The 14,639-nt window shown below is 32.7% G+C and overlaps 1 protein-coding gene across 2 annotated transcripts in view; it reads right to left on the bottom strand.

The window, feature by feature from the left end:
* EDIL3 (EGF like repeats and discoidin domains 3) overlaps nucleotides 1-14,639 on the bottom strand; it is a 390,073-nt gene that overhangs the window by 102,647 nt on the left and 272,787 nt on the right. For both annotated transcript variants that reach the window (XM_037142971.2, XM_037142972.2), the window contains 2 exons: nucleotides 2,782-2,937; nucleotides 1,157-1,301 (listed from right to left, as the gene is read on the bottom strand). In XM_037142971.2, coding sequence (XP_036998866.1) covers nucleotides 1,157-1,301; nucleotides 2,782-2,937 — 301 coding nt within the window. The remainder of the gene's footprint in view (nucleotides 1-1,156; nucleotides 1,302-2,781; nucleotides 2,938-14,639) is intronic.

The raw sequence follows: 14,639 nt of genomic DNA on the forward strand, positions 1-14,639 counted from the left end.
TATTCTATTATTAATTATTCTATTATTCTAAAAATAAGAATCTGTCCTTTTATTTTTAACTGAATAACATTATTGTGAGATTATTAAAAGTCTTTTCTATTTGAAAGTTATGCTAAAAAGCAGGCACCCATTAATTCTTATTTTTCAAAACACAGTCTTTGGAACAAAATAATTTCAGCCCACAGCAGAAAAGATAATTTGTAAATCTTGATTCTAAAATTATAAAAACAACTACCAAAAATATAACAATGAAATGCCTAGGCAGTATTTTTCTGTTTAGTTCAGAATGTAGCTATATTGAAATGGAACCACTGTGAGATCCACACATTAAGCCTTCATCTTTGTATCTGATACTGATGCTCTTGTAAGACAAGAATTATTTAATTCTGAGTCTTGATAGATTATCTTTGAATTGGGTAATCATTGTTTGTACAATAAGCAAGATGGTTGATAAGAATGATCCAAGAATGAATTTATAGTAGCAGTCTTAGTTCTGAAATACTGTTTCATTAAAAAAAAACAAAACTAAGTTCTTACAGTAGGTAGACAAAGATAAAGCTTACTTTTCTATTCTATATAGCCTAAATGTAACTGCAATTTACGAAATCAGGGAGATTACTGTTTTTACTGAAATTTTGTCACAAAACATAAATCATAGGTATTGCTAAAAACAAGACATGTTTAAATAAGCAAAAGGCTCCCAGTGATATTTTGCTGTACTTTTTTAAAAAAGATTTTGTTTATTTATATTTAGAGAGAGAGAGAGAGAAAAGGAAGGAGAGAAGCATCAATGTGTGGTTGCCTCATGTGTTCACCCTACTGCAACCAAGCCAGGGCACATGCAACCCATAGATGTGCCCTGGCTGAGAATCAAACTAACAACCATTTGTTTCTCAGGCCAGTGATCAATCCACTGAACCATACCAGCCAGGGCATGTTGTACTCTCATTGATCACTCAAAGAAATACACTGCACCTTCTTACATTAGTTCTCCTCTGCAGTATTTTTAAGAACTTATTTATTCTACACACAAACACACAGTTTCTCACTAAACCATGAGCTAGACATTTTATAGCAAAAAATTGAAAAATTGCAAGTTATTAATACTCTACAAATTTTTTAAATAAAATACTGAACTAGTTAATATGAGACTCACCAGATAGTTCACATCCAAGAAGTTCCATTCTCAAAGTACAGTGTCTTCGACAAACTTGGGGATAAAGTCTTACATACTGAGCTTTTATGGGGGGTGTAAAAGAGTTAGCATAGGGTGTGTTGTTATCAACATTTCCACGGAACACCTGTGTACAGACATAACATAGAGTTGTAATTATTAATTTTAATAGCTCCTTTACCTATTTTTATATATTGATCCTATGTCTTACTCAACATAATCTTTCTAAAATTGGATTAAACAATTTGGGGGTCTGGTGGATATAAGGAGCACCTTGTCATCAGCCAAATATATAAAATCTATAGATAAAATGCTTAAAGTTAAAAACTGCTGTGGCCCACAGTATAGTCTGTATTCTACTACGAGTGTATTGACAATTTTAAGGCCAGTCCTTCGAACCTTTAAAGCCAGAAGAATGACTCACTCATTTTTTGAGAAATGGGCACCTTAAGCCTTTCAACTTAATGTGGGTTTGTTCATTTTGCTACACACACACACACACTATATATATATATATATATATATATATGCACACACACACATATATATGCTATACATATATAGCAAAATGGACAGACTCACATTAAGTTGAAATATATATATATATATATATATATATATATATATTAGAAACTAGCTCTTCCTAGTGTTTCCTGATCACTCAGTCTCTCTAAAGCTATGATCAGACTTGTGATGCTTTAGGGTCTGATTCCTAAGATTACTCCCTCATTAGTAAGTACCAGATCATTGCATAAGAGACTACTAATTCTCTCTCTCTCTCTCTCTCTCTCTATATATATATATATATATATAGCCAGTAAAAATCTATACTTCCTTCTAAAGTATAAGGGTTCCTTTAAAAATAAGGGTTAAAAATGTTATTTTTAATTCCTTTAAATCTCATTCTTATTTTACCTTTTATATAACCTGGTAGTCAGATAACTAATTTTTTTAAGAAGATGTTTTTAAAAAATCTTTTATAATTCATTAGAATTTGGTCTAAGAACTTGGTTTTACATGGAATGAGCTGAAATCATGATATTTTTTAAAAAATTTCAGAAAACATTAATTAAAAATTGGGACTATGAGACTATCATATAAATGGCAAGGGACATTGAATATTTATTTCCTTTAAAATATTTTATTCCTCTAAGTAACAAAATTTTTCTTCCAATGTTAAGTATGTAAAGATATATACCTCATTTCTATCACTTGGTGTTTTGCTTTTAAAATAATATTTTTGCCTTTACAAATAATAGTTTAGATCTATAGTTATTTGATTATGGAGAGTGTTAATTTGTCAAAGCAATGAAATGAAATTGAAAACTGAGTATTTTTTAAATAAAACAATTGTTATATGCATATGGTTAACCTGCGATAAAGTGTTCATAAGACCACAAATTGAAACCAGAGAAAGTTTTATATGGTAACCAGTATACATTTATAACTTGGAGAAATTCCTTACCTCTTTCACCCCACTTGTCCAATTTTTAAAAATCATAAATTTATCTTCAGCAAATTAAAGCTTCTGCTGAAGACTGATTATTTACTTGTAATCAATGATTATTAATGCAATTTGACTTTTAAATTAAGTATTTCATTCTTACCATGTCTTCATTGGTGCCTTTCACTTTGTACATTGCCCAAGTCTTTCCATCATTACTATAGGCAATTTTGTAGGATTTTATATATTCTGGGCTTCCGATCCTTTTGGCTCCTTGGGTGATCACACCTGTGACTCTCATTTTTTTTTGTAAATTTATCTGAAGAAACAAGATAATCAATGATTATTACATTGCTCTCAGGATTACAATATTGAAACTATCCATTTTGGGACTAGAACTTTTTTATTTATTAGTGTATATTTAAAATAATACATTAAGATAATTTTCTTATACTTTTTTCAAATGAAATGAAAAAATATACCAAGTTTAGTTTCAAAATCTTTCTCCAGTGAAACATTAATGGCTTTCTTCTTTCAAGGAACGACATGTTTTTGTACAAACTTTGAACAGGATAATGTGCCCTGAGGGTATTAAGTAGGGAAAGTACTGGTGGGTTCTGACATGCAGGTGTGACCTAGCAAACTGAAAGGGGGGAGCATCATCTTGACGAACCACCTCGGTGACAATACAGCGAGCCTCTCAGGTCAATATAATTGTAATTCTGTCTCCAATGCTTTAGGTTTCTACACATTTCTATTTAAAATAAAAATATAAAAATCTTTCTGAGATCTTTTAGTACTAGAATAAGAAAAGATAAAGGCAAAAATATTGACAAAAAACCTGAAATAAACAGAAATGTCTTTAGATTCTAGATCTTTACATTATTGTTTCCTTATCATCTCCATTATAGGTTGTAGAGGGTTTTCATCAAATGTTTGCTATTCTCTTTATTTCACCACATGGAGACTTTCTTTCTAACTGATATTTTATCTTCATATTCCCCCCCATTTTTAATGACCCAATGATAGTTTGCTGCAAGAGTAAAAGCCTCTAATAAATTTGCTAGTATTCTTCTTATATTTAAATGGGGGGAGCTCCTTTTGGTATTCAATGTATAATAAATGCTAAAATAAAATATTTTCTTCGCCTATAGAAAACATTAAAAATTGTTTTATTCACTTTAAAATGCCTTTAGGCTGTATGCAAAATCTTATATTTAATAGAAAGGTACTCTTTCAATGTTCTTGAAACACTATTATAAAGTTTTCTTCTCCAGTTGCAAATTAAAAAATAAATATATCCTAATATTAATAATTCAGAGACCATTTTCTAAAGAAAACCTGAAAATCTTCAGATTCATATAAGTGATTAGGGGTTTCCATCTTCCAATAAGATTCTGAGAGTTAGCATTTGAAATAGTAGAAAATGTGCAATTAGAAATGAGGCCCTGTGCAATCAGTTTGTCTGTCTACCTACCTACCCACCTACCTTCCTATAAGATATTCAAAAAGTTAAAAATTGGAAGAAAGCTATTCTTACAATGTTTCCACCCTAGACAAACACTGCGACTTATGAAAATGTCTCCAATGTTTTATTTCCTTTGAATTATACATATTACACATGTTATTGTGTTAAGGGAAATCCTGAATCCTGCATGTAGGCAGCACCCTTTTAAGGCTTTTGAAAGTAGACCACTGTGGCAAGGTCTACCTTCCTCTCCATTCTCAGTTTCCTAGTCTCACCTTCCTTCTCTGAATATCATGAGGTTCCTCCCCAGCTGGTTCTCACATGACAATTCTCAGTCTCACTTATGTATGAAAAATAAACATAAAAATTAAAAACCCTGGTATTTTGATGAGTTGAAGAATAGGGGTTGGGTAACCCTCAGGCCCTGACTGGTGGGCATGTCTCTCTTTCACTCTTGTGACACAGACCTTATAAACAACATTTTTAAACCAATAACGCTGAGTGAATTGACTCTGGGGTCCAATTTCACTCTTCTCATTTTAATTCACAGACATCAAAATTATTTACACATACATATTATGGGTTCCATACTTTTTTGGAGGCTCAAAAAGAGAATATCCCCCATTGAGGTAAATTTTACTTATTACTCTTTGCATTGATCTTTATTTGTTTTCTTTCTAAGATTTATTTTAGAATTTTAACTGTGGGGTTTGAAATAAATAACCTATGAAAGATACCTTATTTTAGTATGTTAGGCAAATTAGCACATAGCTATGGATGAGCAATATTCTAGTATCTTGTGTATGGTACCCTTTTTTTCTTACTTGAGAAAATATATTAAATATATTCATATTTGAGCCAGCATTACAAGTCAGTAAAGAGAGGGTAGATTATTTAGTATATGTTGTTGGGGAAACTGATTTTCTATATAGAGAGATATGAAGTTGTATTAGAATGTACTGAAGACCGAATGTGAAAAGTAACAATGTTCATGTAATAGAAAAGAAATGTAGATATGTATTTTTGGGACCTTATGGTTGAAGAAGCCATTGTTTTAAGGTGAATAAAACAGAATTATGAAGCAAAAATTGTTTTGGCTCCAAAAATAATTAAATATTTCTATTTAACCAAATACATCATCATAGGTAAAGTTAATAGAAAGGTGACAGGCTAGGAGAAGATAACTGTGATATCAAAAAACTGACAGGGACTTATTAAGTACACTAGTTCTCATAATTTCAGGTCTCAAGACTCCTTTAATAAAGTTATTAAAAACTCCAAAGAGCAAACATAATTACACAGGGCATTGTGGGATATATAAATTATATACACACACACATATATATATATATGATTAGAAATTAGTACTAATAAGTTTTGGAAATGCTTATTAATTATTAAAACATAACAATAAGTCCATTACATTTTAACATAAACACCATAATTTTATAAAAATAATTATGTTGTCTAAAACTAAAAATTTACCAAAAAGCGGTTGTTTTACACTTTTGAAAACCTCTTTTCCTAGCTTAAGAGAAGACACGGAGGTCCTCATATTTGTTTCTGTATTCAATCTATAGCAAAATATTTCTTGGCTGAGGAATACAAAGAAAATCCAGCTTCACATAGTTGGAAAAAGGAGGAGTATTTTAGTAACCTATTCAGATAATGTGCACATTCTTTTAAAAACCTGACAAGTGAGAAAAAACTTGACAAGCAATGATTTCTTAAATTTTAACTGCACTATGCGATCTAAAATTTACCAGTGAATTCTTCATATCCATTGGTTTATTGTGCACTTTGTATAGATCTTTCACTCACAGATGATTTTGTAACATTATGTTTGGTCATTTGTATAATATAAGCTCACTGAGCTATGCAGATTCTCCAAATGATGACATTTTATTACATAATATTGAAAAGTCACATTCAGTAATATCACTGCCAATTTCATCAGAAAAAAATCTTTAAGTATTGCAACTCTCAAGCTCACACTGGCAGTTACATTTTTCCAAAATTCTAATTTTCACTTGAAATTTCAAATGTTATCACTAGCAACAATTACGATCAGCAGTTTCCCTTAATATGGCAGGATTACTTTATTTATTTTCAAGAAAATATCTGCCTTGTATTCAGGTATGACTTGTCAGTATGTCAGTTGTTCTTTGAACTAAACATCATCTTCAAATAGGGAGAGGTTAGGTCAGCTCTTAACTCACTGTCTCCCACGTGCTTTTCCTTGAGATTTTCAAATATAAAACGTATATGTGTGTGCATGCTTGTGTGCCCTTTCATAATACATATAGGCATTGTTTCTAAGAGTCAGAAGCCATGAACTAGATTTATACACAGCTACCTAAAAAACATAACAATGTGTAAAAAAGAACAGAATGAAATATACACAATATTATTTACGTAAATTTAAAACCATACCTGTCTACTATAACATCATGCACTTTTTATTAATTCATTTTTCTAAATCAACACAGGGAAGGTGGAATGAAGGTTACAGATCCACTCAAGTAGTTTGGGTGTCTTTATAAGGGAAGAGAAATGAGAAAGAAGGAAGGAAGGGAGTGAATAACAATGCCATGAAATAAGGAAGTTCATCTTTATTTCAGGGCTGACAAATGAAATCCTGGGTGAGGGAAGGGATCATTGATTCCTCCCATTTCTCCTCTATTTCCCAGGAAAATGATTTAAGTATGGCCTTCTGGTATAGTAGTACTGTTACATACAAAATTATCTTCTGGGACTCATTCTATAGTGTAAAATTCAGTGCATAAAACATTTCTAACATACTTATATAATGATACACTTAAAATTATTTATGGTTGTTATTTAAGCAAAAGATCGTATTAAACAAGCAATTAGCTTTAAGGGTAGCTCTATGAATAGCTAATAGTTTTTCTCTACCTCAAGCTTGTTACCAGAAGTTGTGATATGCATAAGTAGTGAATTCAAGGGTAGATCTGACAGATAGCTGGTATTTCCATATTAAAACAAAACAAAACAAAACAAAACAAAACAAAACACCATCCATAAAAATAAAATGCAAAGAAACACAGTCTGCTGTGACTGCCTCCTTATATTTAATTGAAAAACAATTATTCAGTTATTTAAATTTTGTAATACTTGGGCAATAAAAGAGGACAAATTAGATTTCAAAGAAACTCTAGGAAAGATTTGCCAATTAAATATTGTTAATATATAAACTGGTGTATATTAAAATTTTTAAGAATTATTCGAACAAAATTTATTTGAATGAGGCAATACCAAAACATAAAGTGGTCAGGAACGCTCCCGCAACAGGAGCTGGGGGAGAAACATTTATAGAGAAGAGGGGAAAGCAAAGCTGAGGAATCACCTGGTGAGCCATAGCTTAATTGCTTATAGTATTTGGAAAAGCTTATTTGGCTGTTTGTGGTTGTCCTTAGGGTTTTATTTCTTAACCTTGAAACATTACAGGCTTAGGTTTTGGTTTGCTTAAGTAGGTTGCAAAGGCATTAAAGCCAACCCAGTCTAATGGTTTCCATATTTAAATAATTTAACGAAGTAAATTAGTAAGAAAAATAAATGCTTAATTTATAACTTATTCTTAGGAAAATCATGTCAAGATCTAACATAGTGGTTATTTCCTTCTTAATAACTGAGGCGTGTACACAAGCACTAGTTTGTGAATTGATACATAAAAATGCAGATTTGCAGATTAGATAACATATTACATTAAACTACTATGTGAACATGCAGAACTTAAATAATAATGATAATCTGTAGCAATCACAATTCATACCAATGTTTTAATAATTTACACAAAACACAGGTAATTTGTTAAATTGACTACTAAGTATTAGTGAATACAGACTTCTGATGTACAAATTTTTATTTTTTCATATTAAAAGAATAAATAATAAAAAAGTCAGCTAGACATTATGAGATAGATATATTTTATCACTAGAATTGCTAAACATTCCTTGAGAAATTTCCTATTACTATATATTAGGTATGTATACATTAAGGCTTAAACTGAAAAAGAAGCACATTTCTTAAAGGAAAGAATATTTGATTTGCAACCACCTTTCAATTTCAGGAAATGAGTATTTCTCTTGAACATCATAACCGTCTTTCCAATAAATGATAATAGAGACTAAAACCCAATATAAAAAACAATCAATGAAACCAAGAGCTGGTTCTTTGAAAAGATGAACTAGATTGAGGAACCTTTAAACAGACTCTGAAGGAGAAAGAGAGAAAAAGAGAGAGAAAGACAGAGTATGAGAGAGGGAGAGAACCCAAATGAACAAAATCAGAACTAAAAGAGAAGTAACAACATCACAGAAACAGAAAAGATTGTAAGAAAATACTAGAACAACTATATGCCAGAAAATTCAACAACCTGTGTGAAACGGATAAATTTCTATAAATATACAGTCTTCCAAAGCTGAATCAGGAAGAAGCAGAAAATCTGAATAGACTGATTACAACTAATGAAATTGAAGCACTAATAAAAAAACTCCCCAAAACAAACAAACAAACAAACAAAAAAGCCCTGGACTGAATGGCATCACAAGAGAATTTTACCAAACATTTGTAGAAGAAATAACACCTATTCTCAAACTATTTCCAAAACTTCAAGAAGAGGGAAAACTTTAAACTTCTTTTTATGAGGCCAGCATTATCCTAATTTCAAAACCAGATAAAGACACTACCAAAAAAACATATGCCAATATCCTTGATGAACATAGATGGTAGAATCCTCAACAAAATATTAGCAAACTGGATCCAGCAAAACATTAAAAATATTATACACCATGATCAAGTGGGATTTATTCCAGGGATGCAACATTAGTAAAATATTCACAAATCAATAAATGTGATATATTGCACAAAGAAAATGAAAGATAAAAATCACATGATCATATCAATAGATGCAGAAAAAAACATTTGATACAATCCTGAACCCATATATGTTAAAAAAAACTCTCAGCAAAGTAGGAAGAGGAGTCATACTTCAACATAATAAAGGCTATATATAATAAGCTGACAGCCAAAATCATACTCAATGGGCAAAAACTGAAAGCATTTCTCTTAAGATCAGGAATGAGACAGAATGTGTGCTTTCACCACTTTTATACACAGTAATTGGAAGTCCTTGCCACAGGATTCAAACAAGAAGAAATAAAAAGGAAACATCCACATTGGAAAGAAGCAAGTAAAACTGTCATTATTCACATGTAACATGATATTAGACATAGGAAACCCTAAATACTCCACCAAAAACCACTAGAACTAATGAATGAATTAGAAAGCAGTATACAAAATTAATATTCAGAAACCAGTGGCATTTTTATACACCAATAATAAACTATCAGAAAAAGGATTTTAAAAATCCCATTCACTATTGCAACAGCACCAAAAAGGTACCTAGGGATAAATTTAACCATGGAGGTAAAAGACCTGAACTTGGAAAATTATAGAACATTGAAGAAAGGAATTGATGAAGTTCCAAATAAGTGGAATAGTATAAGGCCATTGCATTCAGAACAACATGGTACTGGCATAAGAACAGGCATATAGATCCATGAAACAGAACAGAAAGCCCAGAAATAAACCCACAGTTTTATGGTCAATTAGTATTTGACAAAGGAGGCAAGAACATACAATGGAATAAAAAGTCTGCTCAATAAATAGTGGTAGGAAAATTGGATAGGTACATGCAAAAAAAACTAGACTACCAACTTATACCATATATAAGAATAAACTGAAAATGGATTAAAGACTTAAATTTAAGTTGTAAAACAATAAAAATCATAGAAGAAAACATCAGCAGTAAAATCTCAGACCCCTCTCATGGCAATATTTTTGCCACTATGTGTCCTCAGACCAAAAAAGAAAAAAATTATACAGATGAGACTACATTAAACTCAAAAGCTTCTGCACAGCAAAAGAAACCATGGCACTGGAAATTCCAGGCGAAACCCTTCCTTAAGTGTATGATTAGCTAACTGCTATGCTGCACACCTGAAACCAATGGAAAATAATATTGACTATGAACCATAATAGAATTAAAATAAAATTAAAAATTGCCCTTCCAATGAATTAATATCATTCATTTTCATGAGATTATTATGAAGAAAATGTATAGTTACAGAAAATTAAAGCACCTAAGATTTTTAAGTTGTCATTATTTGTGATACTTGTATCTTAACAGAGATTAATTTTATATTCTAACATTCTACCTGTGGTGGTGATGCAAAAAACGTGCATTTAATTAGCTCTTTTTCCTAACACCAGGGGTCTGGAAGTATGTAAGTACAGATACTTGAAATTTCCAGACAATGATTTTACACTGGTAGTATTTAAACTTTTAAATTTTTAAATGAGTTTTTCTATCCATCGTATTATTCATCATTAACCTCATTCAGCTATGCTTTTATGTGTCCCAGTTGAAGAGGATCCTCTAGAACGACTTTGGTTGGAGCTGACAATAGCAATAAGCCTCAGGCCAAAAAAGTAGGTAACCATCTGTTTTATGGGATATGAGAGATAACTTGAGCTTCCAAGGAAGTTCTCAAGAGTTGAATTGTAAAGACTTCACTTAGGGATTTAAAAAAATACAAGAACCTTATCACCAAAAGCTTCCACCTAAAAATGACATGGAACTGGAACTCCCAAGTTCTTTCATATTATCTAATTAATACAAAGTATTTTATTATTTTTAAAAAAGATTTTACTTATTTATTTTTAGAGAGAAGGGAAGGGAAGGAGAAAGAGAGGGAGAGAAACATCAATGTGTGGTTGCCTCTCACATGCCCCCTACTGGGGATCTGACCTGCAACCCAGGCATGTGCCCTGACTGGGAATGGAACTGGTGACCCTTTGGTTCCAAGCCCATGCTCAATCCACTGAGCTATACCAGCCAGGGCCAAAGTATGTTATTAAATGCATCTTTTAACATTTTTGTGGAGACCTGTATGGTATAATGGTAACTAAGAAGGAAGGCCTTTGAGGTGTTTCAACATGAAAACGGTAACTCGGACCAACTTTGCATAGCTCTCACAGTTTTGATATGACGGTCCTAGTTGCTATAATAGAATTTCTCTTTAGCAAACTCCATCTCACCAACACCCGAATGAATGGAAACTCTTCCTTCCCACTATTAAACCCACTCGCTACTCCACACACCCTGAACCCGGAGCTGTCTCCTGTGAGGCCCACTCTCTTTGTTTTTGCCAAATGAGCTGCATACTAACCATGAGTCAGTTTGTCCCCTAATCTATTTTTTTCAAGTTGTGTTTATTATTTTAATCATGTAATTTAATTAAACATAATTTCTGAAATGTGACTTAGAGAGTGTTTTTGCCTCAGAAACATATAAGAGTTTTGAAAAGCTTCAAGAAGGAAAAGTGCTGAAAACAATCTATAGTATTGGGAAACAATTAATATCCAGATTCTATTCTTGAATGACTTCGCCATTACGTTTAAGCAGATAAATAAAAACTGAAGCACCAATAATGCTTTATGGGTGTGTTCATCCAAGAAACATGAAATGGAATTTAAATGCTTTTTTTCTTTTAATCAATTTTTGTAATGTACTAGATCTGACGCTCTTGATAAGAGGGCTTCGAAATTGTCCTCCACTCTTCTGCAGGCTGGATAGCCTGTGGTATGTGTTCAGTTAACTGTCTTCTTTGAAAAAATATGGGAAAAGAGCACATGTGAATAAACACAAAAGCTATAATCACTTCATGCCTGCCTGCACCTGGTAAAACTTCCCAAGTGAAACACTTCATTCACTGAACAGCATGTAACAGAAGCATGTACCATCATGGGTATAATCTGTTGGTTGTTCCCAGAGTCCTGGCCTGGCACAACAGTTTCCTCTGAACTTCCACCTGTTTCTGAAGGGCTTTTATTATATTGTACTTGCAGTGATTTGAGTTCGTTCATATGATCCAGCACTCACAGCTTCACATTCAGGAATGAACTTAACTGGGGGTATTTTGTTTAAAGACTTCAACCTGTGTATGAAGTTAGATGGAACCGTATATACTAAGGTAGTCTAAACCCCTCATAAACAACATGTTATGGTTTGAGGTATAGATTTTAATTCATGTGCTCTGAATTTTAGATGAATTACTGTGTTCTTCCTGGTTACTTTATCTGACTAGGGCAGGAATTAAAGGAGTCATTGTAAAAAGCCTGACAATCTGAGTACATTCAGTAAAAGGTGGAAGAAAGGGATGGAGGAAGAATAGAGGAAAGGAGGAAAAGAGGCAGAGAGGGAGGAAGGAAAGAGAAAAATGGAGAAAACATGCACAGATAGAAGAAAAAAAACAAGAGGAGTAAAAAGAGAAAATGATGTCAGTACATATGTAGAATGTTAACCTCGATTAGACTACATTAGAAATAATAAAAATAAGGTCTCTTTGCTAACCTATATTTTTCAAGGAAGCCTGGCATGCTACCTAAAAGGACAAAAAATATCCTTGATGCACAAACACAAAGGCAGTGGGTATATTGTGAAGGGTGGAGGCTGCGGGCCAAGGATCCAAGTTTCTTAACTTCCTGTAGGTGACCAGCATTCACAAGTTATGGCTCTTAATAGGATAGGAACTGGGCGAATATAGAAAGAATCATCACAAATCTGTTCTGCAGAAAAAAGAGAAAGAAAAGAGGGAAAGAGAGGAAAAGAAAAGAAAGGAAGGGAGAGAGAGAGAAAGAGTGAGAAAGAGAGAGAGGAAAGTAAATAAATAGATAAATATGGGTTGCTGAGAAATGTTAAGCTTTATTAATTAAAAAAATTAAAGATAGATGTCAGGAGAGATGCACTACTTCTAATAGCTGGTCCAGAAATGCGGGGGAGGAACCGCACTTCAGGGTCCACCTGAACGCTCTCTTCTGTTCCAACCATCTCACAGAGTGGACTTCAAAGAAAGTGTGACTGAGAACAGTGCCAAGTGGATCAGAAAAGTAAAATTGGGATATCCGATTATTTTAACCGAAATCCCCTTCTGCTCATATCTCTATCCAGGACAGAGAAGGATTAGCCAGAAAAGTAGAATGCATTTGCTTACGTGTCTCTAATTTTCTGTATCATTTCAGAAAAAGTAGCATGCAAATGACAACAGAACAGTTTCCAAGTCACACTGAGATCACTCTACACCTTTCCATTTTATGAGGTTATTATTGGTGGTGGCAGCAGGCGTCCTGAAATTTTAAATGCTGACATGGAATCAATTAAACAGCAAGACAGACACAAATACCAAATAATAAAAACTTAAAAGATATTCTGGGAAGTAGAATTCTGTGATACTCTTCATCTTTATGGACTTAGGTAAAAAAGAAGTCTGCAAAGCAAACATATGCCCTAGCACTAAAGGCGGCAAACTTTCTAGGCTATTATTTTCTAGTATTGTGCAATATGAATAAATTAATCAAAAAGAGCAATGAGAGGGCTAACTAGATGGAGTTCAAACATCTAGGACACAGATGCAATAGCTATTACCCGTAATAACTCGGCTTTCTATGTCTTTTCTGTTCTCCCAGCTTTATTTTCATCTAAGTAAATACAATCTTACATCTGTGCTCAACAATAAAATTAAACAAATATATCTTAGAAATTAAGTTGCAAATTGGAATTTTTCAATTCCAATTTCAATTTCAAATTGGAATTTTCAGAGCATCAATGTCAGAAGATGCTCTGAAAAATAGCAAAACAGACTTTGATGGCTTTTTTTGAGAATTTCATATTTCACAAATTTTGCACAAATAAATAAAATAAAGTTTGCATAAATAAATAATCCTTGGTCATTTCTTCTTATTATTAAATTGCTACTCTAGCCCTAAAGGTAGCAGCTAGGAATGATATTAACAGGACGAACCATATTATCTAATTCCAGACATGTGAAACTAAGTTTTTTAAAAAATATGATTCCAAAATTAAATACACGCTGGAGATAATGCCATAGTATTTGAAAATGTTACCTGATACAAAAGATTCATTACAGTCTATGTTGAAGTCTCCCTAGAAAATCAAGTAACATATTTTAATTTTTCCACCTATTTATACATTTCTATAGTAAGGATTAATTTGTAACTTGCATTGTATTTTTATGGACATTATGAATACTATACTTACATACCTAATTATTTTTTAATACAATATGGAAGGTAAAATTCCCTAAGTTGTTTCAACATTTCGCAATACCTTTACAAGCAAGTAAGTCCTGAATATTGAAGTCAGAGTTTTTCACAACAAACAAACATCTGGGACTAGACTTGTGGAGTTTGGGACCCTGAGAAACAACAAGAGCCAAGAACCTAAAACTGCGAGTCCTGCCCTGCCTGACATCCGGGTGTCCAGACAGGCTGCTCTTTCCAAGGTGCAGCTCAGCCATAAGGACCACGAAGGCTCAAAAGTGTCGGCCTCCACCAAGGTGGAGTATAAGGAACAATAGAAGTCCTGTTTGGGTTTTTTTCTCCCAGCAGGAGAGGAGATCACTGAACTTAAGAGCATTATTTATTTTCTGAGACCCCAAGCCGGTAACCTG

This window comes from Artibeus jamaicensis, unplaced genomic scaffold, assembly GCF_021234435.1.
Source record: "Artibeus jamaicensis isolate MK-2021 breed Jamaican fruit bat unplaced genomic scaffold, CSHL_Jam_final contig_373, whole genome shotgun sequence".
NCBI lineage: Eukaryota > Metazoa > Chordata > Mammalia > Chiroptera > Phyllostomidae > Artibeus > Artibeus jamaicensis.